Source organism: Anolis carolinensis, chromosome 5, assembly GCF_035594765.1.
Source record: "Anolis carolinensis isolate JA03-04 chromosome 5, rAnoCar3.1.pri, whole genome shotgun sequence".
NCBI lineage: Eukaryota > Metazoa > Chordata > Lepidosauria > Squamata > Dactyloidae > Anolis > Anolis carolinensis.
In genome coordinates this window covers 11,258,216-11,280,392 of record NC_085845.1, presented here as the reverse complement: position 1 = coordinate 11,280,392, position 22,177 = coordinate 11,258,216, and the positions used below count along the sequence as shown (strand labels likewise).

Here is a 22,177-nt window from a genome sequence, read left to right as displayed (position 1 = left end):
TTAGGGCTTTATAGGTGAAAGCCAGCACTTTGAATTGTTCTTGGTAGCAGACTGGCAGCCAGTGGAGTTGACATAACAAGTGGGTGGTACGCTCCCTGTACGCTGCTCTGATGAGCAATCTGGCTGTCGCCCGTTGGACTAGTTGAAGCTTTCAAAAAATCTTCAAAGGCAACCCCACGTAGAGTGTGTTGCAGTAATCTATTCAGGGTGTAACAAGAGCGTGGACCACCATGGCCAAGTCGGACTTCCCAAGGTATGGGCGCAACTGGAGCACAAATTTTAATTATGCAAAAGCTCCTCTAGCCACTGCCGAGACCTGGGGTTCCAGGCTCAGCAATGATCTAGGATCACTCCCAAGCTGCGAGCCTGTGTCTTCAGGGAGAATGTAACTCCATCCAGGACAGGCCATAGCCCTTTGCCCTCTTCAGCCTTTCAACTAACAAGGAGGGCCTCTGCCTTGTCTGGATTCAATTTCAATTTGTTCACCCTGATCCAATCCGACACAGCTGCCAAGCAATGGTTCAAGACCTGAACAGCCTCCTTAGTAGCAGGTGGGAAGGAGTGACAGAGTTGGATATAATTCTGTATACAGATGACATTGTACTCCGAAACTCTGGATGATCTCTCCCAAAGGCTTCATGTAGATGTTAAACAACATGGGAAACAGTACTGAGCCTGGCGGGACCCCACAGGACAATGGCTGCAGGGCCAAGCAGGTGTCTCCCAACAAGACCTTCTATGTACAATGTTCCCTCACTTATCGCTGGGGTTAGGTTCCAGGACCACCCGCAATAAGTGAAAATCTGCAAAGTAGGGACATTATATTTATTTTACTATTTATGCATTATTTTAGCAGTTATATACTATTATAAGTCTTTATCAACCAATTGTGTGTTGATAAATCACCTCTTTCTCCTCCCGTTGCCGCTTGGTCTCCTTTTCTCTCCCTTTGGCTTTTCCTTCCTCCCTTCCTTAGGCTGTAAATTGTAATTTTTTATGATTTATAATAGTCTTTTAGAGTTTATTGAAAAACCGCAAAACAGCAAATCCGGGAAAAGTGAACTGTGAAGTAGTGAGGGAATACTGTAAAGATTTTTATTCTTTTTGATAAATGTGCAAATTTAAAATTAAAATTAAATCTTGATCAAAGGAAAAGGAGGAGCAAATCTGGCAGGCCTACCCAGCCAACTTTTAACCGTACATTTTATATTATTAAGTGTATTTTAATACATTTACTTTACAGAAATATAGATACTGTTCCATTATCTGGGCAGAGGCCACAAGGGGGTGCTGGAGAGAGGATAGTCTATTTAATGGGGGAAAGGGGGTTGAAGGAGTAAAACAATTTCCCCCTGTTTTGCTGTCATTCGCCCCACCCCCATGTCCCTGTTGTCAAGACAACCGTAGTTTAGGGGAAGCGGGGGGGGGGGGGGTAACCAGCAAATCTGGGGGAAATGGTTTTGCTCCTTCAATCCCCTTCCCCATAAAAGCACCCCCTTGTGGCCTCTGCCCAAATAATGGAACAGTACCAAAATGTGTTTTGAACAAAATCTGGTTACTACTACAGTAGAGTCTCACTTATCCAACACTCACTTATCCAACGTTCTGGATTCTCCAATACATTTTTGTAGTCAATGTTTTCAATATATCATGATATTTTGGTGTTAAATTCATAAATACAGTAATTACTACATAGCATTACTGCATACTGAACTACTTTTTCTGTCATTTTTTTTGTTAAACATGATGTTTTGGTGCTTAATATGTAAGATCATAACCTAATTTGATGTGTAATAGGCTTTTCCTTAATCCCTCCTTATTATCCAACATATGCGCTTATCCAACGTTCTGCCGGCCCATTTATGTTGGATAAGTGAGACTCTACTGTATTAAAAAATAACAAAATTAAGACAGTAAATAAGGAACACCACTAAGAAACAGGGGAACTCCAGACAATAATCAATCAAGGGCCAGTTAACACCTCCCTGAGGATGCCTCCAGGCAACATTGGTCAGGCTACCTCTATGCAAATACCCTCACTGATTTACTTTGCAGCTTCACGGCTAATTGAGCTAGCTAATTGAAACGTTCATACTTGATTTAAACAGAAAAAATGTTATTTCTCCCTCCCTGGACATTATTCCACAGGTATATATACACTCCACTTGCTTCATTTCCAACAGACCTCTGAGGATGCCTGCCATAGATGTGTTGGGGTGGAGAGGTCAAGGTGCGTGCTGGGTGTGTTTCTTCAAACTCCATCAATCATCTTCTCCAGCACCCTGATGAATTGGTTGCAATCGTCTGCTACACCAATTCCTCTGTTCAATGTTAGACTCAAGCACATCTGTAGTCTGAAGTCCAAACATTTATTTAATATCTATAATACATATTTACAAAGCACAGCAATAGCCATCGCTCTGAGCTGGCATTCTTCTATAGCCTCTTCGCTCGGCAAGCACCAGCTCAAATCACACAGAGATAAGAAAACACATTCCTCAGTCTGCAGGAAGTTCCGACCTCCAAAGCCGGAAATCATGCCTGATAGGTCATAGCAGTCACAACAGGCTGTCAGTCAAAACTAGCCTGCTGTTAACTGTTTCATTACTGAAACACACACTCTTGCAAAACAGTAGAAACACTTGATTTACATTTCATACACATACAACCATAATCCAACAAGATGCAGGTGAAATGTCAGGAGAGAATGTTGCTGGAACATGGCCATACAGAGCCGGGCTGTGGTACAGCTGGTTAGTAGCCAGCAGCAATAAATCACTACTGACTGAGAGGTTATTTGTTCGAAGCCTGAGTCGGGGTTAAGTTCCTGATGTTAATAGCCTAGCTTGCTGTGCACTTAAGCAGATTGAAAACAGTTGTGTCTGTGAGTAGAGAATTCTAGGTACCGCTTAATACGGGGAGGCTAATTTAACTTAATTTACAATACCATAAATAGAAATACTTTAAATAAATAAACAATACAGCCCGAAAAACTCACAGCAATCCAATAAGGAAGTCTGTCGTTGTGTGCCTCCGAGTTGCTCTTGATGTACGGCAACCCAAAAGCGACCCTATCTGGGGCTGAGAGTGTGTGACTTGCCCAAGGGAATCCATGCCCAAACGAGGAATCCAACCCTGGCCTCCAGAGTCATGGTCCTGCATTCAAACCACTATACCATATTATCTCTCATAAAGAGATCTGGGTTTAAACGGTCATGGAAACCCACTGGGTGACTCTGAGTTAGTCACATTCTCTCAGCCCCAAAGGAAAACAAAGCCTTTAAATCCCCAATTTTCCATGGAAATCCACTGGGCGACTCTGAGTTAGTCACACTCTCTCATCCTCAGAGAAAAGGCCTTTCTACCTAAAACTCTTCAAGAAAATTAAGGTCTAACTAAGGGCCCTTCCACACAGCCATATAATTCCTAATATCAAGGTAGAAAATCCCACACTGAGAGTTATCTGAGTCCACACTGCCATTTAGTTCATTTCAAAACTGAAAATGTGGGATTTTATTCACCTGTGTGGAAACGGCCTGTGCATTAGTGCCCTGTGTCAAGGAAGGGGCGGCAGAGAGCCATACAGCAGGAGTTTCCCAATCTTTGATACTACAGGGTTAATTTTGGACTTCAACTCCCAGAATTCCTACCAATTGCCCAAGATAGCCGAGGCTTCTGGGAGTTGAAGTCCTTTGGAGGACCCGTTTGGAATCTCAGGCACCTCTGCAGACGCCTATGTGTAGATATTGTTTGATGACGATCTCCGTAGCTCACTCTTTTCTGAAGGTACAAAAAAAATCAGGCGTTGGCCACAGACAGCTAAATCCCGCTCCGCGCGCAGGCGCAGTGAGGAGAGGAGTGATCCTGAGACGGCGGCGAGGCCCTCTTGTCATTGGCACCCGGGGCGAAGGAAGGCCAGGATGTCCGGCTGCGGGAGCGGCGCTCGAGGCCTGGCCCGCCGGCTCCTCATCCTCCGTAAGCGAAGGCCTCGTCCCAGGCTAGGCCTCACCTTCTGGGGTCCTTTTGCGTCATGTGACGCTAGGGGGGAATACTCCCTCGACCTTGGAGCTTTGGAAAAGTTACTTATTTAGGACTACAGCTCGCTTTGTAGGGCTAAGAAAGTTACTTTCCCAAGCATTGCAACCGTGGCCTGTTGGGAGTAGGCCTGGTGGAGGTTTCTGAGGTTCGCAGCCTCAAATGAACTCACTGCCTCAGGCCCCTGTAGCACTGCCATATCAAATCCAGATTATCTGCTTTGAACTGGATTCTATGGCAATGTGGACTCATATAATCCAGTTCAAAGCAGATATGGATTATCTGCTTTGATAATCTGGATTATATGGCAGTGTAGACTCATTATCCAGTTCAAAGCAGATAACATGGATTATCGTATTTGATAATCTGGATTATATGGCAGTGTAGACTCATAATCCAGTTCAAAGCAGATAACCTGGATTATCTGCTCTGATAATCTGTATTATATGGTAGTGAAGACTCAGAATCCAGTTCAAAGCAAATAATGTAGATTATCTGCTTTGATAATATGGATTATATCATAGAATAGTAGAGTTGGAAGAGACCACATGGGCCATCTAGTCCAACCCCCTGCTAAGAAGCAGGAATATGGCAATGTGGACTCAGAATCCAGTTCAAAGCAGATAATGTAGATTATCTGCTTTGATAATCTGGATTATATGGCAGTGTGGACTCATATAATCCAGTTCAAAGCAGATGATGTGGGTTATCTGCTTCGACAATCAGGATTATATAATAATGATAATAATTTTATTTCTCACTTCATGGAATAACTAAAACAGATAAACATTGTAATTTCAGTAGAGCCTTGCTTATCCAACGTAAACGGGCCAGCAGAACGTTGGATAAGTGAATATATTGGATAAGGAGAGATTAAGGAAAAGCCTATTAAACATCAAATTAGGTTATGATTTTACAAATTAAGCACCAAAACATCATGTTATACAACAATTTTTACTGAAAAAATAGTTCAATACACAGTAATGCTATGTAGTAATTACTGTATTTATGAATTTAGCACCAAAATATCACGATGTATTGAAAACATTGATTACAAAAATGCATTGGATAATCCAGAACATTGGATAAGTGAGACTTTACTGTATTATTATATTTATTTATACCCCACTTTATCTTCCCCAAAGCAGCTTAACATAAAAGCATCAGCATAACCATTTAAAAATATACAAATATACAAACATTAAAACAGGATTAAATATAACCAGTATTTTTTAAAATTCCCAGTTGAAGTACTACAAATCCACATATTAAAATGTATTTCTATAAAATCTACATATCAAAGCATTTTTCTATAAAATATTACTATTATTTATATCCTGCTTTTCTCCCAGGTTGGGAATTCAGAGCGGCCAACAACAAGGTATAAAACATACAGGTACTTTAAGACAAAAAGGAAATAGCCATAGTCAGTAATAACTTTCTTAATTGGACTTCATTGGTTTCATCAAGGAGTGGCTGAGATATTAGTGTAGCGTAGAAGGAGAATTCATTGGAATGCAGCCTCCTAGTGTAGGAATTGTCCCCCGTTTCTTGCAGTTTGACTTAATCTTGAGGGCAGTGAGAAGGTACTTTTCATTTCAATATAAGATAAGCCTCTTTTATCCAGAATTTGTACATCCAAAATTCTCCCCAAATCCAAAATTGTCCAAATGGGTGGCTGAGATGGTGACATCTTTGTATTCAGTGCATGCAAATGTTGGTGCATGCACAAAACCATTTCAAATGTGCATAATATTCACATGTATAAGGTGAATATGAATCATACAGACCCCAAATTAGGAACAAGATGGGTTCTGTAGGTTTGTTCTTAAGTTGAATTTGTTTGTAAGTTGGAACAGGTACATTTTAAAAATGTAGCTCCAGCTATATATATGCTTTGGATAGAGTAGGGAAGGATGAACATCCCTGTGATGTTTGTTTTGGTCTCTATGCCGGTTCAGAAGATTTCATTTCATTTCCTGTCTCTGTAATAATTGGATTTTTTAAAAAATTAGCCTGTTGTGGAAACAAGGATTGGTGAAAAAGCTACAGTGGAGACACCTTTTCGCCATGATAACTCTTTCAGAAGTGAATTTGCCTTCCAAAGGGTAGATTTCTTTCACTTCATGTTGTCTCACCCCCATTCTTAAATATGAGTCTTTCATAAGTCAGATGTTTGTAACTCAGGGACTGCCTGTACATGAATTTCCTGTATAGATTTGGTTCCCATCTCCCAAGATCTTTTGTTAAGTATTCAGAAATCCGAAACATTCTGGTCCCAAGTGTTTTGGGTAAGGAATACTCAGCCTGCACCACTGACAGTAACAGTTTTTTTTCCTTTTAATAGTCCTGGGTTCTCTTCCAGTCTTGAATGCAAATACTGTCCTAGCATTTCTTCTTTTTACTCCTATTCCATTCCCAGATTGCTTTTCTCTGTTCTCATATTTCTTCGTTGCTATATTAAAACAAGAGTTTGATTTTAGAACTGGAATATAAGGGAGACAGTAGAGTGTATTGGTTTGAACATTGGACTAGGATTTTGGAAAGCCAGGATCCAAATGTATATGGAAGCACACTGGATGACCTTGGGCAAATCTCTTAGGGTGTATCTACACTGTAGAATTAATACAGCTTGACACCAATTTAACAGCCATGGTGCAATGCTATGGAACAGTGGAAGTTGTAGTCTTAAAAGGTCTTTAGCCTTCTCTGTCAAAGAGTGCTGGTGACTCACTGGAGATCCCAGAATTCTATAACATTGAGCCATGGCAGTTCAAGAGATGTCAAACTGCATTAATTCTGTAGTGTATATATACCTTAAAAATAAAAGTGCTAGTAAAAGAGGATGATTGCATTACAGTGGATTGATTCAATAGAAGACAAAATCAAAGCATCAATTCACATTGATGTTTTGACTGTGCTTTTCCTGCATGGCAGGAAGTTGGATGAGATGGCCTATGTGGTCTCTTCCAACGCTATGATTCTAAGAAGAGTTTTCAAAATCAGAGGAGAGTTGTCAGTAATAAGAGTTTTTTTGGAGGTCTCTCATTCCTAGAGTCAGTGTAACTTAAAGCTGGCTAGAAGGCATATAACAGCAATAACAAAAATGCATTTCATATCCTCTTTTCTGGAACTGTTCATTTTGTTCTACACAGTTAAAATGTGTAGCAGTGTGGGATTAGTTTAGAATTTTCCCCTATGAAATATAGGAACTCCTGGTTCTTTGTGGCATCCACAAAATGTGAAGACTTGACAGTTTGAAAAATAAAACCCTAGCAAGCCAGAATGGTTGTCTGCAGTCCTGGAGAGTTTTAAGATTAGCTATTGTAATGATTTCCCTGAAGCATCTTTCTACACATAATCGTTTTCTATAATGGCTAAGATTTCATTGCCTACAACCTTCTGTTCAAGAAAGAGCCAAGAAGGACGCAGAATGAGTATCTATTTTCTATTTTGTTCAAGATGTGTGAATTCAAATCTTTCATCGCTAAGGCTTGAGATCTGAAATCAAAATTTCATGAGCTATACCTAACTTGGCTTTTTTGAGGCACACAGTTAACAACAATTGTAAGTTAGCTTTGAACTTTGAACTCCAAACTATAGCTAAAGGACACATCCCATTTGGCGTTTTAAAAAACTCTTCTAATTTTCTCTTTTGCTGTAATAACAAATGCCTCCTTGGGATTTGGCATACATGTCCTTGGAATTACAATTAATTTGGACAGTTTCCATTTTCTCCTTGTTTCATTTTTTTCCTGCATTCATGCTGTTGAGCTTTGTTTCTCTTCCTGTTTCCAGGCAGCCAGCAGGCTGCAGGAAGCTGCCTGAAGAGAACTATGTATCCCATACTGCAGCTGAAGAACCTTTGGAGAGCAGGGAATTATTCCAAACCTTTAGTTTAAAGGAGATGCCACAAATGGACAACTGTTACTCAAACTTATGAATAGGACTATTTGCAAAATGAGGGAACAAAAAGCAAACCTTTTCTTGCTTGGGACAAGCTAATTCTTCTTGAGAAAGTTAGTTGAAGTTTGTACTAACAGATTATTTCTGCTTGCTTTGGCAAAATACTCTGTTCCCTAAGAGATTTTGCCTTTGCCATCTTGTGCTCATAGCGGCTGGATTTGTTTCCAAAATGACACAATGCTGCCTCAGATTTATTCTTGCAAACTGCATTCTTGGTATTGCTTCAGGTGCATGTCCTCTTTTTTCAAAGCGAAAAACAACTATTGTCCCCATGAAGATCTGTTTCTAGTGGAAAATATAATCCAGGAAAGGCAGCTGGTAGCAGTCATAATTGTTTTATAGTCTCTAAACACTGCAAATGAAGAAAATTACCTGAGAGTGGGATAATAAAGTCAGAATAACACCTGAGTTTTATGCAAGTTTATGTTCTGTTATTGGATAAGTTCTCATATTCAAAAAACTCAATATACACTTTTTAAAAACAATTGGGAACCTTTTATGTCTTATGTTAAAAAGAAAGAAAATATGAATATACTTGTGGGATTTGAAGAGCAGTAAAATATTAATGAAGTTAGATGATGGAAATTAAGTTTTTTTTCCCTATAGTACGATAGTGAGATAGGTAATTTTGCATTTAGTATATCTTTGGTTTGGAAGGTGGAAATAGATTTTAGTCTCTTTCCCCTTTTTCATTTTAATAAGACTGAGTGGGATAATTTTTAGAGCGTAATGAAACAGTATAAGTACGATTTTAAATAATTATATACAAAGTAACAATATGTAACATGAAACATATACTTGCAATATACATGTATTCGTGTTGTTCTATTTAAGGTCTAAAGGGTGTTTTCTAAATAATAAATCATAGCACATAGCTTATCTTTACTGATTTATCACATTTGTTATACTCTCATCCAGTAGAAAATGCACATTAATACCTTGCTTAATTAGTCCCATCTAAAGTTAGACTGCATTACATTACTCTTTCTTTCTTATTTTCCTTCTCTCTCTCCAATGAAAACTGTCTTGGATAAGTGACCAGTTGACAAAATGTACAATTCAGTTTAATTTGCGAGTACTATAGAAGTGCATAGTGAAAGTATGTGTACAGTGTTCCCTCACTTATCGCTGGGGTTAAGTTCCAGGACCACCCGCAATAAGTGAAAATCTGCAAAGTAGGGACACCATATTTATTTTAATATTTATACATTATTTTAGCAGTTATACACTATTTTAAGTCTTTATTAACCAGTCGTGTGGATAAATCACCTCTTTCTCCTCCCGTTGCTGCTTGGGCTCCTTTTCTCTCCCTTTGGCTTCTCCTCCCTTCCTTAGGCTGTAAATTGTCATTTTTTATTATTTATAATAGTCTTTGTGAGTTTATTGAAAAACCACGAAACAGCAAATCCGCGAAAAGTGAACCGCGAAGTAGTGAGGGAACACTGTATAATGTTTTCTTGTATCTTTTCCTCTCTCTTTTTTTAGTGCAAAAAAATGGGGTACGGCATTGTTCCTATTCAGCAACACGGAAGAATCTTTACATCACGAAAGACACAAAGGTCATTTGCCAGGGTTTTACTGGCAAACAGGTATGTATTTCAGTGACCAATTGGTTCCTTTACTCATAACATAGCAAAGTGACTCTCATACTGTGTCTAGGGAGCCCAACGGGGTCATTGAACTTGCATAAATAATTTGTTTATATAGAAGCTGATGCTGCCTGTGGGTACAGTGAAAATGGAATGAAGAGATACCATTTTACTATGCCATTATATATAATGGGACTTGCTCTTTTAAATTCAAATGAGCCATAATGCCATCTAGTGGTCAAGAATTTTCTTTGCTTCTTGGGTGTCCTGAGACAAACCATTTTCCTTCTGTACTTCTTGAGTTCATGACATTCTTTGGCTGACCTTGAGTAATAAGTATCAAAATGCTATTACTCTGTAAATTTGCTACTTTATTTTGAAAAATTGCATTTTTCTTGGGTTTGAATTTGCAGAGTTACTTCCAAGGAAAATATCTGTGATTCTTCTTTCAGTACAGAGTTAACTTTTTTTTTCTTTCCTACAAGAGTGCTATAAAACTTACTGGCTGTCAGAATTCATATGTGAATTTAATCAATAAGTATTTTATGCTTGGTCTTTTCCAAAGAGTATGCTACATTTTTGAAGTTATAACAGTTTAAATGATTGCTGTACACTTTCACCATCTTTCTTCCATCAGTATTTCCTTATATGACAATACAATAAACATGTATCTCAGTTGTGACAAATTATTTCAGTAGGGCTTGTGCTCAGTACCATTTCACTTCTGTTCTAATCTGGATTTTGTCATATTTGTATCTCTCTTGCAGGGCACCTTTCACAGTCAACAGGCATTGGAATATGGCACTAACTTAGTAGGAGGAATTTCACCGGGCAAAGGGGGAAAAACTCATTTGGGCCTTCCAGTTTTCAACTCTGTGTCGGAGGTAAGTGATGACACTACGTTTGGTTCCATGAAGTGTAGATTGTAATGCTTGTTTCATAGGCATAGCAGATCCAAAGATTGATTGGTGGGGAGCGCAGCCTCTAGGATACTTTCAAAGTCAAATGTTTGGATTCTGTACCAGTTGCATTAGTTGCTCCTTAAAGTGTTTCACCTTTAAGGCCCTAAACTGTATGGCACAAAGTTACTTCAAAAACTGCCTGCGTTCATATGAAGCTTACCTGGGTCCCAAGAGACTATATTCTTTGGACTGGTGACTATTTTGGATGGTCTCACATTAATTGAATTCCATTCCCCAGGCAATGTACATGGCCCCCTCCTTCGTGACTTTTATAAATAATTGATATTTTTTTAAAAACAAACAAACATTCACCTTTTATTGACTTTATTTGGTTTAATGTTTTAGTTGCTGTTTTTTGAGTTATCAACTTCTGGCTTTTACTTCTAAAGTTTAGTTGTTTGATAACATGTACTTATTCATTGCTGCAAGCGTTTTTGTAAAGCTTTTACCTTCAGGATAGAATATAATTTAATAGCATTCCAAAACTTGGGAAAGTTTCTGGGAAAACTTGCAGTGTCAGAGATCTGCATCTTAAAGCCTGCTTATCATCCTGAGCACTTGAATCAGCTGAAATAGCGAATTTAAAATTTAAATTTAAACATAAAAAATGGGGGCTATGTATTTGAGTAAGTGACTGCCTCTTGGTTAACTCATAGATCATAAGGATGGGTCTAACATACAGCGACTTCCTAATAGCTCAGAACCATAACAGATTGAGCACTCCTTCTCTGGAATTCCAGAATCTAGTATACTCCAAAATCATCCACATGGGTTGCTGCGATAGTGACTGCTTTGATTTAATGCAGTATATGCCAACAATGTTTCATGCACAAAATTATGTAAATCATTGTATAAAATTACCTTCAGATTATGCGTATGAAACATATATAAATTTCTTGTTTAGATCTGGGCCCACCTCCAAGATACCTTATTATGTACATATATGGAAATGCAGGTATTCACAAAATCCCCCAAAAATCCAGACCTCAAAAAACTTCTGGTCTCAAGCATTTCGGAAATACAACCTGTACAAATATTTGGATGGCAAGAGAGAGAGAGAGAGAGAGAGAGAGAGAGAGAGAGAGAGAGAATTATTGGTCCTGTTGACATGAATATTCTTATGGCAAGCTGAATATTTCCCTAATATGACACAGTTTTATTAATGTTCTTGAATCTTTAGGCTATAGCAAAAACGGGTGCTTCTGCCTCTGTCATATATGTGCCACCGGCATTCGCTGCTGCTGCAATCAATGAAGCCATTGATGCCGAAATCTCCCTTGTTGTGTGCATTACAGAAGGTATTCCTCAACAGGACATGGTGCGTGTCAAGCACAGGTTGCTTCGCCAGAACAACACTCGGCTTGTGGGCCCAAATTGTCCAGGAGTTATCAACGTAAGAGCTCAAGTGACATTAAAACAGAATGGTATCCTTTTTCTTTTAATTATTTTTAAGAGCATGAAAGGCTATAGATTTTTACTGAAGACTAAAAGACCTTGCAATGTGGGATCCTTGTCTATATATTGCGATTGTAATCTTGATAACCAGACATCTTCAGATAAAGCTTTCTCCCTGCAATGATATATGAATTAATGTGGTGTAGAACTTGGTGTTTCCAACCAGTGGCATTCTGCAAGGCTTGAAAACATCTTATCTGCATAATCCACTGCTTTTGTACACAGTCTGACAGTGTATTCTGTGTACGCAAAATGCTCATGGTGGGAGCAAAACATTTCTTCACAGAGCAGAATGTATGACCTAGAATGAATCCAGAATTTTCTATAAAGTTTAGCAATTCTGAACTGGGTAGACTCTTGATTTCCTAATGGCTTTTGGGCTAGAGTAGAAAAGAAAGCCTGATATGATCAAGGTCTTTTTCTTTTCTAATCTTATTTTCTTTTTCAGCCTGGAGAATGTAAAATTGGTATCATGCCTGGACACATTCACAAAAAAGGAAGAGTTGGTAAGATCTCAGTTTAGTCTGATGAATTTATTGGAAACTGCAGAAATATTTATCATGTAGCACATTTGCAGCTCATTTAATGTATCAGTATAGGTCCAAAATAATTGTTAGTGTTATCTAGAGTAGACTTATTGAATCACTGGAACGTACATAATTGCTGACTTTCAAGATCCTATTGATTCAATAAATTGATAGTTAAGACCAGCAATGATTTTGAATTTTCAGTAGTTGCTGCTGCTGTGGTTGTGTGATATTCATGCCAGTTTCTTGTGCAATGTTGAGCACATTGCGGCAATTTATTCAGTCCCTATGACTCGTGGTGCACTAGCAAATAGTTAGGTACCACCCAGGAAAATTGTGTGAGGAGTATACAGCTTCACTTACACAAGTATAAACTAAATCTGATCATTGCTAAGAAAGTGCAACTGCATGGCTAAGGAGATGGATGTGTTCTTATAGTGCTAACAGGTTTCTTTCTTGGCAAGGGGTTGGGATGGATGGCCCATGAGGTCACTTCCAACTTTATGATTCTACCCTGGTTGTTTTTGTTAAGTGCTTTAAAGTCATTTCTAACTAGTGGCAAGCCTGAGACGACCCTATCACAGGGTTTTCTTGGCAGAATTTGTTTAGAGAAGTTTTGCCTTTGCCTTCCTCAAAAATCAAAGAGCATTAACTTACACAAGGTCTATTAACTGTATTGCCTCTCCTAAACTTCATAATGGTAGGAAGTACATTCAGTTAAAACATGCTGGTATTTTTGATTCCAATCTTTTGCCTACATCCACCATTGGAATATAGCCCTGAAAGTTGGGATTTGAATTTGGATGGTTGCGTAGTTGTATGCTATTATTTATTTCCTCCTGGCAAAAAGAGAATCAAAGGGATTTCAGATCCCACTTGCTGAACTTGTTACTGTCAAAGCTTATTGTTGTTTCAGCCCTACATCTGCCATAGACAACATATAAACAGAATTGTGAAAACTTGAAGTTTCCTGTGTTTCAGATCCAAAGCATTTCAGTAGATGTACAGTTCTGTGTCTATTATTTATGGGATCTTTGATCGATTGTAAAATCAGGGAATGATAGCAGATCTTATTAATATTTGGGGATGTTTTCATTTCTTTTCTCTCACAGTGTATAAACTTGTACAGTGAGTATATAGGCTCCAACTGCTCAGAAATCTTTTCTGTAGAATGTCTCATCTCCTGCTGAAATGGTTTTAGTCCACTTGTGCAAATCCATTTCAGCAAAGCTGATGCAACGGGGACTGCAGGTTTAACAGGGCCCTCTGTATTGCATTTTGGCTTAGGAAGTGTTCAGTGTCTTGTAAGAATAATTGAATAGCACAGTGGATTTTTATAGACTGTTCACTGTATATGCATTGTGGCATAGATATGAATACATATTAAGGCTAGCTTGTCATTTAAGCTGTTTATCTGCAACTACTCTTTTTTCCTCCTTACCCTTCAGGTATTGTATCAAGATCTGGCACATTGACATATGAAGCTGTTCATCAGACAACTCAAGTTGGACTGGGACAATCCTTCTGTGTTGGTGGGTTTTGAGAGAGACTCAGTCCATGTGTAAGAAAACACATCAAATTGTAGAAATTACTTAGAAATGCTAATACACTTTTCCTTCTGCCTTTTTTTTTTGGGGAGTAGTGCTCATTTGAAATTCCTCTGCTATAGCCTTTGCAATGGGTGTTATTCAAAAGATGTTATAGCCATTGGGATGTGTCATCAGAGTTTAGTTATAGGAATCATAGTTCCAGGTTCTTCTGAATACTGTTTAAGACCCACACACTGCAAGAGTGGGAACTGTTGCAGCCCCTCTGAATTGCCTTCAGGGCTACACCATGCATTGATGTCTGAAGCTCATCTGGCAACACCTCTGGCCCCTTCTCTCATGTTCTGTGGGGTAAACAAATAAATGGTATCTGGAAGCTTGGGACCCATTAACAACTGAATCATAATAATACTGTGATGGGTTTGTGAAACCTTGCCCTAGAGCCCATTGTAAATAAAAAGATTCCTATTAGAGCTTTTGGCACAATTCTTGTTTAGAGATATCTCAGGACGCTTCACAAGTAACCTTTTCTTCTGAAGATGCCTGTTTGGCATCATACAAAGAGGATCTGAACCAAGGTGTGATAGATGTCTTTCTCTTCACAGCATGAAAGAAACCTTCAGAGATATGTGATGCTAAAAGTAGTTATGGCTTCTTTCCTTGCTTGTTGGGAGTATCGGAACATTGTGTAAACATCATATTGGCATTTTGAGTATGCAAAATGGCTCAAAACTTCTTCCAGACATGTCCATTTCACTCCCCTGTTCCATCCCCACTCCAAAAATGTATCTGAAAATATATTTCAAAATGACTTTACATCAAGTTTTGTTAGGAATGCCTGAGTTCCATCTCTTAGATTATAAAATGCCCCTGCCTTCTCCACTGGCGTACATAGTACCAGTTAAATGACCTATTGGTTGTAAGACTGTTTGAAACAGAATACAACTACTTTTAATTTTATGTATCTGAAAACTGTTTTTTTAAATAGCAGTGAAAATGTTTAATATACTGAAATAATTGTTAGGAAGTACAAAAATGATATTGCCATTGAAGTAAAAGCAAGAGTTTAAAAATATAACCTTGATAGCCAGCAGTCCCTAGTGTCTCTGAAGCACGTTTTTTGCCTCTAATGGTCTTTATTTTATTATTATTTTTTACTCGCTTCAGGAATTGGTGGAGATCCATTTAATGGAACAAATTTCATCGACTGTCTGGAAGTCTTCTTGAAGGATCCTCACACTGAGGGGATTATACTGATAGGCGAGATTGGCGGAAATGCTGAAGAAGATGCTGCTGAATACCTAAGGAAAAACAATTCTGTAAGGTTAAATGATCAAAAGATTTGGTTCTTGAGGAGGAAGAAAAAATAGTTGTTTTTTAAAAAATCACTGACCTTTATTCAACTCTAAATCCATTGTTTTAAATTCAAAGATGCCCTCCCATTCACGGAACAGCTTTGACAATTTTCACTAATACATAGCATAACAACAGGGAAGATAAGTCCAAATAAGTGCTGCTTTTTGCACAACTCCTTGCAGAAGCATGGCTTACTTTAGCAAAGCTGTTTGTTGTCATTTTGCACAGATTGCCAGTTCTTGGCCTCCTAGGTAGTTTTAACCACGTCTAGTAAAATTCCAGATTTTTTAAAGTGCTTAAAAAGTTTTGCTCAAAACATTGCAACATACCTTTGCCCACGGAGTGTATTTAGATCAGGCATGGGCAAACTTTGGCCCTTCCTCCAGGTGTTTTGGACTTCAACTCTCACAGTTCCTTACGGCCTACTAGCTGTTAGGAATTATGGGAGTTGAAGTCCTAAACATGTGGAGGGAGGGCCAAAGTTTGCCCATGCCTAATCTAGAAGGACAACACATTTTTGGAATTTTTGCAACTTTTTAACACTTGGGAGCTATAAATATGCTGGAAGGTGTTTTGATTTTTTTTCATCCATTTTTGAAATACTTGGGATCCTGGGAGCCCAGGTATGCCTATGTGCTTTCACATCACCTGTCAATTTATGGTGATCCCTGAGGCCACATTTGGCCTGTTGGTCACAGATTTCTGGTTTAAAGATTTCCTTGTGTTTTAAAACCCATTTTTGCTCTGTGAAGGATGTCTATTGCACATCCGTACTCTTTTTTTTTTTTCTGTTCATGATCTTCAGAAAAAATAGTGAGCAATGCCTCACTATTAGTTAGGTAGAGTTTTGTTGTCTCTTGACTGCCAATACAGTTAACTGCACTTGCTGTAGTAATTGAATTTCTTGCCTTCTCTCTTTTCCTTTTATGACACAAATCCTCTTTCCTCACAGGGCCAGGACTCCAAGCCAGTTGTATCATTTATAGCAGGCGTTACTGCTCCCCCAGGCAGGCGAATGGGCCACGCGGGGGCTATCATTGCTGGAGGGAAAGGTGGCGCAAAAGAGAAAATCATGGCCCTTCAAAACGCTGGTGTCATTGTCAGTATGTCTCCTGCTCAGCTGGGATCTACTATATACAAGGTTAGTTAATAGATTTATAGCTGCGTTAGTCTGGAATGTCTTACAGCAGCTTTGAGACGAACGTGTCAATATCCTCTTTGAATTGTGTTGCCCAGAACTGGACACAGTATTCCAGGTGAGGTCTGACCTTAAAGCAGAATAGAGGGGTGCTTTTACTTTTGCTGATCAAGAGCTGATCAGTTGGGACCATTAAGAAAAGGCAGAGAGCATTCAGGACAAGAGTTTATTTGCAGATATGAAATTACCCATTCATATAGAGAAAGAAGCATCTGGCAAATACTTGTCATGACTATAACGAAGCCTTGTTTTCTTTTATTTAAAAAAATCCTCAAGGAGTTTGAGAAGAGGAAAATGCTGTGAAAGGGGAGGAAGAGAAGGTGCTGCCGTCGGAAAAAAAACAGGCCCCAACAGAAGTACCAGCACAGCCCTTGCTTCCGTCCATGCTCTGTGCTTTTCTCCTTGTCATTTTTCTTTGCTGAATACAGCCAACATCAGTCTTATGGCTCCAGCTTTAAAGCCACAAACTTTTCTTTCAGTGGCTCCTTTGTTCAGATATGATTGTACATCATAGCAAATGAATAAATCTACCACTATGAATCTTTGTACCTTCTTTTTTCCCCTTCAGTCATTCTAATGCAAGCAATTAGAGTTCAATACCAAAAATACCTAGAAGCTTTGAGATTGCAAATACAGTAGTCTAACTTATTCAACCGTTGCTTATCCAACATTCTGTATTATCCAACACAGTCTGCCTCCCGCCTAGAACCACAGCTGCTTCTCTAGGCAGCAATGTGCAGCTGGCCAGCACGCCCAGTAACAACACAAGTGCGGCCACACTCAAGTGGCAGACTTGTTGTAAAACATGATGTTTTGGCGCTTAATTTGTAAAGTCATAATGTAATTTGACATTTAATAGATTTTCCTTAATCCCTCCTTATTATCCAACATTTTTGCATATCCAACATTCTGCCAGCCCCTTTATGTTGGATAAGTGAGACTCTACTTCAAAGGAAAAGCACTTTCCCCCATGATGTGAGTTTTTAAACTTTATTTTGAATGTATGATTGTGGGCTGTATAGAAATTGGTAACAACCACAGGTTATATCCAGTTGGTCCAGTTGCACACAAATACATGGTTAAATTTTGCTGCGCTGCATAGAACTTAAGTCTAATATTGGTGAGTCCCTTAATAAATAATAATAACAATAACAACAACAATAATTTCGGGGTAAGATGTCATCTGTACACAGATGATGTCCAGCTCTGTCACTCCTTCCCACCTGTTACTAAGGAGGCTGTCCAGGTCCTGGCCGCCTTGTCGGACTGGATGAGGGCCAATAAATTGAAATTGAATCCAGACAAGACGGAGGTCCTCCTGGTTAGTCGCAAGGCTGAACACGGAATAGGGTTACAGCCTGTGTTGGACGGGGTCGCACTCCCCCTAAAGACGTAGGTTCGCAGTCTGGGGGTGATCCTGGACTCATCGCAGAGCCTGGAGCCTCAGGCTTCAGCGGTGGCCGGGAGAGCCTTCGCACAACTCCGCCTTGTGCGCCAGCTGCGCCCATTCCTTGGGAGGTCTGACTTGGCCACGGTGGTCCACGCTCTGGTCACATCCCGGCTGGATTACTGCAACGCACTCTACGTGGGGCTGCCTTTGAAGACGGCCCGAAAGCTCCAGCTGGTGCAGCGGGCGGCAGCCAGGTTAATAACGGGAGCGGCTTACAGGGAGGGTACAACCCCCCTGCTAAGCCAGCTCCACTGGCTGCCGATATGCTACCGAGCCCAATTCAAAGTGCTGGTTTTGACCTACAAAGCCCTAAACAGTTCTGGTCCTGCCTATCTATCCGAACGTATCTCCTCCTATGAGCCCGTTAGAACCTTAAGATCTTCCGGGGAGGCCCTGCTCTCGATCCCACCTGCCTTGCAGGCGCGGCTGGTGGGGACGAGGGACAGGGCCTTCTCGGTGGTGGCTCCTCGGCTGTGGAACTCCCTCCCCAGCAAACCCCATATCCGGCAAACCCCATCCCTCCTGGGATTTAGAAGAAAACTAAAAACTTGGCTCTGTGCCCAGGCATTCAGCGAATAAGCTCATTGGCTGTTGTAATCGGGTCGCAAATCTGTAATTGTAGCAGTAGTGAATGACTGAGGATGGTGCAATATCGCTGCTTTGCAGCGTTTTAATTTTTGTATACTTTTTATCATGTTTTTATCATGTTTTAATTGTTTTGTTTTTATAGTATATTTGTTCCTGGCCCTCGTGGCAGAATGTAAGCCGCTCTGAGTCCCCTCGGGGAGAAGGGCGGGGTATAAATGCATGTAATAAATAAATAACAGCCTTTTAATGGATTGAGGCAGAGTACAACACAGTCAAAATGCATCAACATAAAATACATATATCAAAACACACCACTGTAAAATACATACAACATAACATATCGTACAAAGAACAAAATATATGTAGCAGCAAGAGAATGAAAAACCAGAATTCATGGTTCAAAGTTGGCTGGGTAGGCCTGCTGGAGGAGATGGGTCTTCAATTGTGCTTCACATTTTGACAACTGAAGACCTATCTTTTCCTTCAGGCCTACCCAGTCAACTTTGAACCATGAATTCTGGATTTGCATTCTATTCTCACTGTATTTACAATGACTGGGGGAGAGGGTGGAATAATCGGAGTATTCAAATCTTTGTGTATGTGTGTGTGTGTGTGTGTGGAATAAATGGGTGGGTGGGTCTTGACTGAGCTCAGATGTTGGACACGTGAATTGATTAAGAGAGATTGAGATTTCTTGCTGTCTGCTTTTGGCCAGCCACTATCATCATCATCATCATCTTCTTAATCTTCTCATTATTATTATTATTATTATTATTATTATTATTATTATTATTATTATTAAAAAATCCAATTAATGCAACAAAAAAGGACAAAAGGGAAAAGAGGAAAGAGGAAAAAAGAAAAGGGAGAGGTGGAGTTATTATTAGTAAGTAGATTAAACCGTTACTGTTTTGCAAACTTAAAAGAAGCTGGAATGCTAAAATTTAAAAACAACATCCCTTTCCCATGCTGTGAAATTTCTGGTGGTGTAGATGAACCCTCCTAATCCCTTCTCTTGGCTCCAAACAATTTAAAATTTACAATTAATTCTCCCTTCAATATTTCTCAGTATTTTAATTGGGCTTACTCATTATTAGTTAACTTAGAAGAGAGACAACACTTTAAATTTCCATTTCTTAACTTCTCAAGCAGAAAATCTCCTATTTTCTCTTCCATAAGATTATCGGTTAATAACTACTTTGGAATGGTCTGTTGGTTTTTTAAAATTCTTTTTTAATGCCATTTAATTCAATTCATTTACCATTCAATCAACTACTTTTGGTACTTGTGCTCTGGGTGTTTGTAGTTCTTTCAATTCTTCCTTCATCTATCTTCCTTCCAACTCTCTTTTCCACTCTTCACTTCTTTCTGCTCTTTAAGGGTGTGCCATTGTAATGAATTTGATATTACCAAGATGACTGTATCATTGTGAGTGTTGTGTTTCTTGCACTGGGTCTCACATACATTGCACTCCCAATGTGTCTTCTGCTTCTTATGTCCTACTTCCTTTTTTAAAAAATCTAGCTTCCAATTTTCTTTTCCCCCTCTGTACACTATTATCTTCCACAGCGAATGGCTTATGCCATATGCTGTGTGAAAGAGCAGATCTTTTCCCAACAGAGATTCACTTGCACAACATCTGAGTTGATTAATGCTCCCCCACCCCCCTCTATAATCTATAGTAATTGGAGAAAGTTTTAATGGGCCTAGATATACATAATGATGTAACCAGATCTGTAGCTCAAATGGTGTTTAAACATGTATTGCTCAGTCTGTGATGGATTGGTGAAGTATAGATGTTGAAACACACTAGAGTGAGCAAGTCACTTGCATGTCTGAATATAGCTCCTACACTTAAACAGAATTCTCATAAAGCTCCAGCTTCCATATTGTCGAATATCTTTATTAGGACAGCTTTGAAGACATAACAATGTTTATAGACCATTGAGATCTTTCAATCCCTTCATCAGGTAAGTGCTGATATTAAAAAATCTGAAGTGCTTGTCTCAAATGCTTGTCATGTTTGTACCTTTTTGGTTGGCCTCATAAAGGTATACCACAATATGGATTGTGTGATTTTTCTTACAGCCAATATGTCTACTTTTGTGTTTTGTGGCTGATGTAAAAGCCTTGATTTATATCTCTGATTAATGTTATAATATTTTTTTTCCTTGCTCCTGTGTGATACTTGTTTTTTATGTGGCTTGAACTACTAATGAGTTGTGGCACCTTTAAAGATGGAATATTTATTGGGATGCATTTTTTCTGCGGATAATTAACAGTGGTCCTCTACTACCAAGATTTGCTACTTCTAGGTACAGATGAAGTGCGATGATCGTAAATGAACCTTATGGCCTACAACAAAATTTGATGTAGTTTTCAGTTAGCTTTCATTTATGAATGGAAATAAAATCAACAAAAGCAAAATGAACTTGGCTGCTTACAAAATATGACATTAATTACTTAGAAGGAAAAAAAATGCCTAAAGGCAGAATTTTGGAATATGAGAAGTAGTAACTTTGCAATTCACATATTCAGAGAAGTGTTCCTTGTGAGACTGAGTCCAATTTCAAAGCTTCCAACGCTTGTTTTATTATATTTTTGTTTACTTTTTTTGCTTTAGTTGTAACAGTAAGGTACTAAATGCAAGTTCATCTAGAAGAAGTTCTAGATGGTTCTTAGCCTTTCATCCTATAGTTTTTGGGACTTCAGCTCTCACAGTTCCAGATCATTGGCTGGATTGGCAAAGACTTCTAGAAGTTGAAGTTTCAAACTTCTGGAAGAGTAAATGTTAAGAACTGCAGGTCTAAAAGTAGCAATAACGGTTCCTGGCTTCTTAATGAGACATAATTTGCCTTTGATCTTTAGGAGCGAGCAAATTGCAACCTCTGCAACCTTAGAGATTGTTTATCTTCTAACTAGAGTATGCTCCAGAATGCAGCAATTTGGACATTTATGATCTTTGGTAAAGCATTTATTTGAGGGATAATTTAGTGGAAAAGTCACTTGTATACATACTGTTGAAATAAACACAAGTAGGACAATGGATGAGGTCTTGCCTGTGTGAGCTTTCCTGGCTGGACCATCCCTCTTGTGATTACAGAAACTGGCATCAATTTACAAATTGTGGCTGGGCCTTTGGAAATCCCTTTGAACAAAGTAGCCTACAATGTTGTCCGTGTATATGTTGCCTTGGGGAAATGTCTATATTTCCCACATGTTATAACCCTTATTCTAATTTCTTACACACATATACACACACAACTACTTGGTTCCCTTCATTTCATATAACAAATGTTCTGTTCATTTGTGAAGAAAGAACAGGCAATTCCATCTAAACCAGTGGTTCTCAACCTGTGGGTCCCTGAGTGTTCTGGCCTACAACTCCCAGAAATCCCAGCCAGTTTACCAGCTGTTAGGATTTCTGGGAGTTGAAGGCCAAAACATCTGGGAACCCACAGGTTGAGAACCACTGGTCTAAACATTAGGAAGACCGTCTTTACT

At 39.1% G+C, this 22,177-nt stretch overlaps 1 protein-coding gene across 1 annotated transcript; it reads left to right on the top strand.

The window, feature by feature from the left end:
• Positions 1–3,817: 3,817 nt before the first annotated feature.
• On the top strand, positions 3,818–17,175 carry suclg1 (succinate-CoA ligase GDP/ADP-forming subunit alpha). Its single transcript, XM_008112181.3, has 9 exons — positions 3,818–3,975; positions 9,487–9,590; positions 10,358–10,474; positions 11,733–11,945; positions 12,456–12,513; positions 13,983–14,066; positions 15,249–15,400; positions 16,390–16,578; positions 16,912–17,175. The coding sequence occupies exons 1-9, from the start codon at positions 3,921–3,923 to the stop codon at positions 16,936–16,938; spliced, it is 999 nt and encodes a 332-aa protein (XP_008110388.1). The 5' UTR covers positions 3,818–3,920; the 3' UTR covers positions 16,939–17,175.
• Positions 17,176–22,177: the final 5,002 nt, after the last annotated feature.

Coding starts and splice junctions, on each gene's coding strand:
- suclg1 (XM_008112181.3), top strand. CDS start 3,921: ATGTCCGGCTGCGGGAGCGGCGCTCGAGGCCTGGCCCGCCGGCTCCTC. Junction 10,475..11,732: donor TTTTCAACTCTGTGTCGGAG/GTAAGTGATGAC, acceptor TTGAATCTTTAG/GCTATAGCAAAAACGGGTGC. Junction 14,067..15,248: donor GGGACAATCCTTCTGTGTTG/GTGGGTTTTGAG, acceptor TACTCGCTTCAG/GAATTGGTGGAGATCCATTT.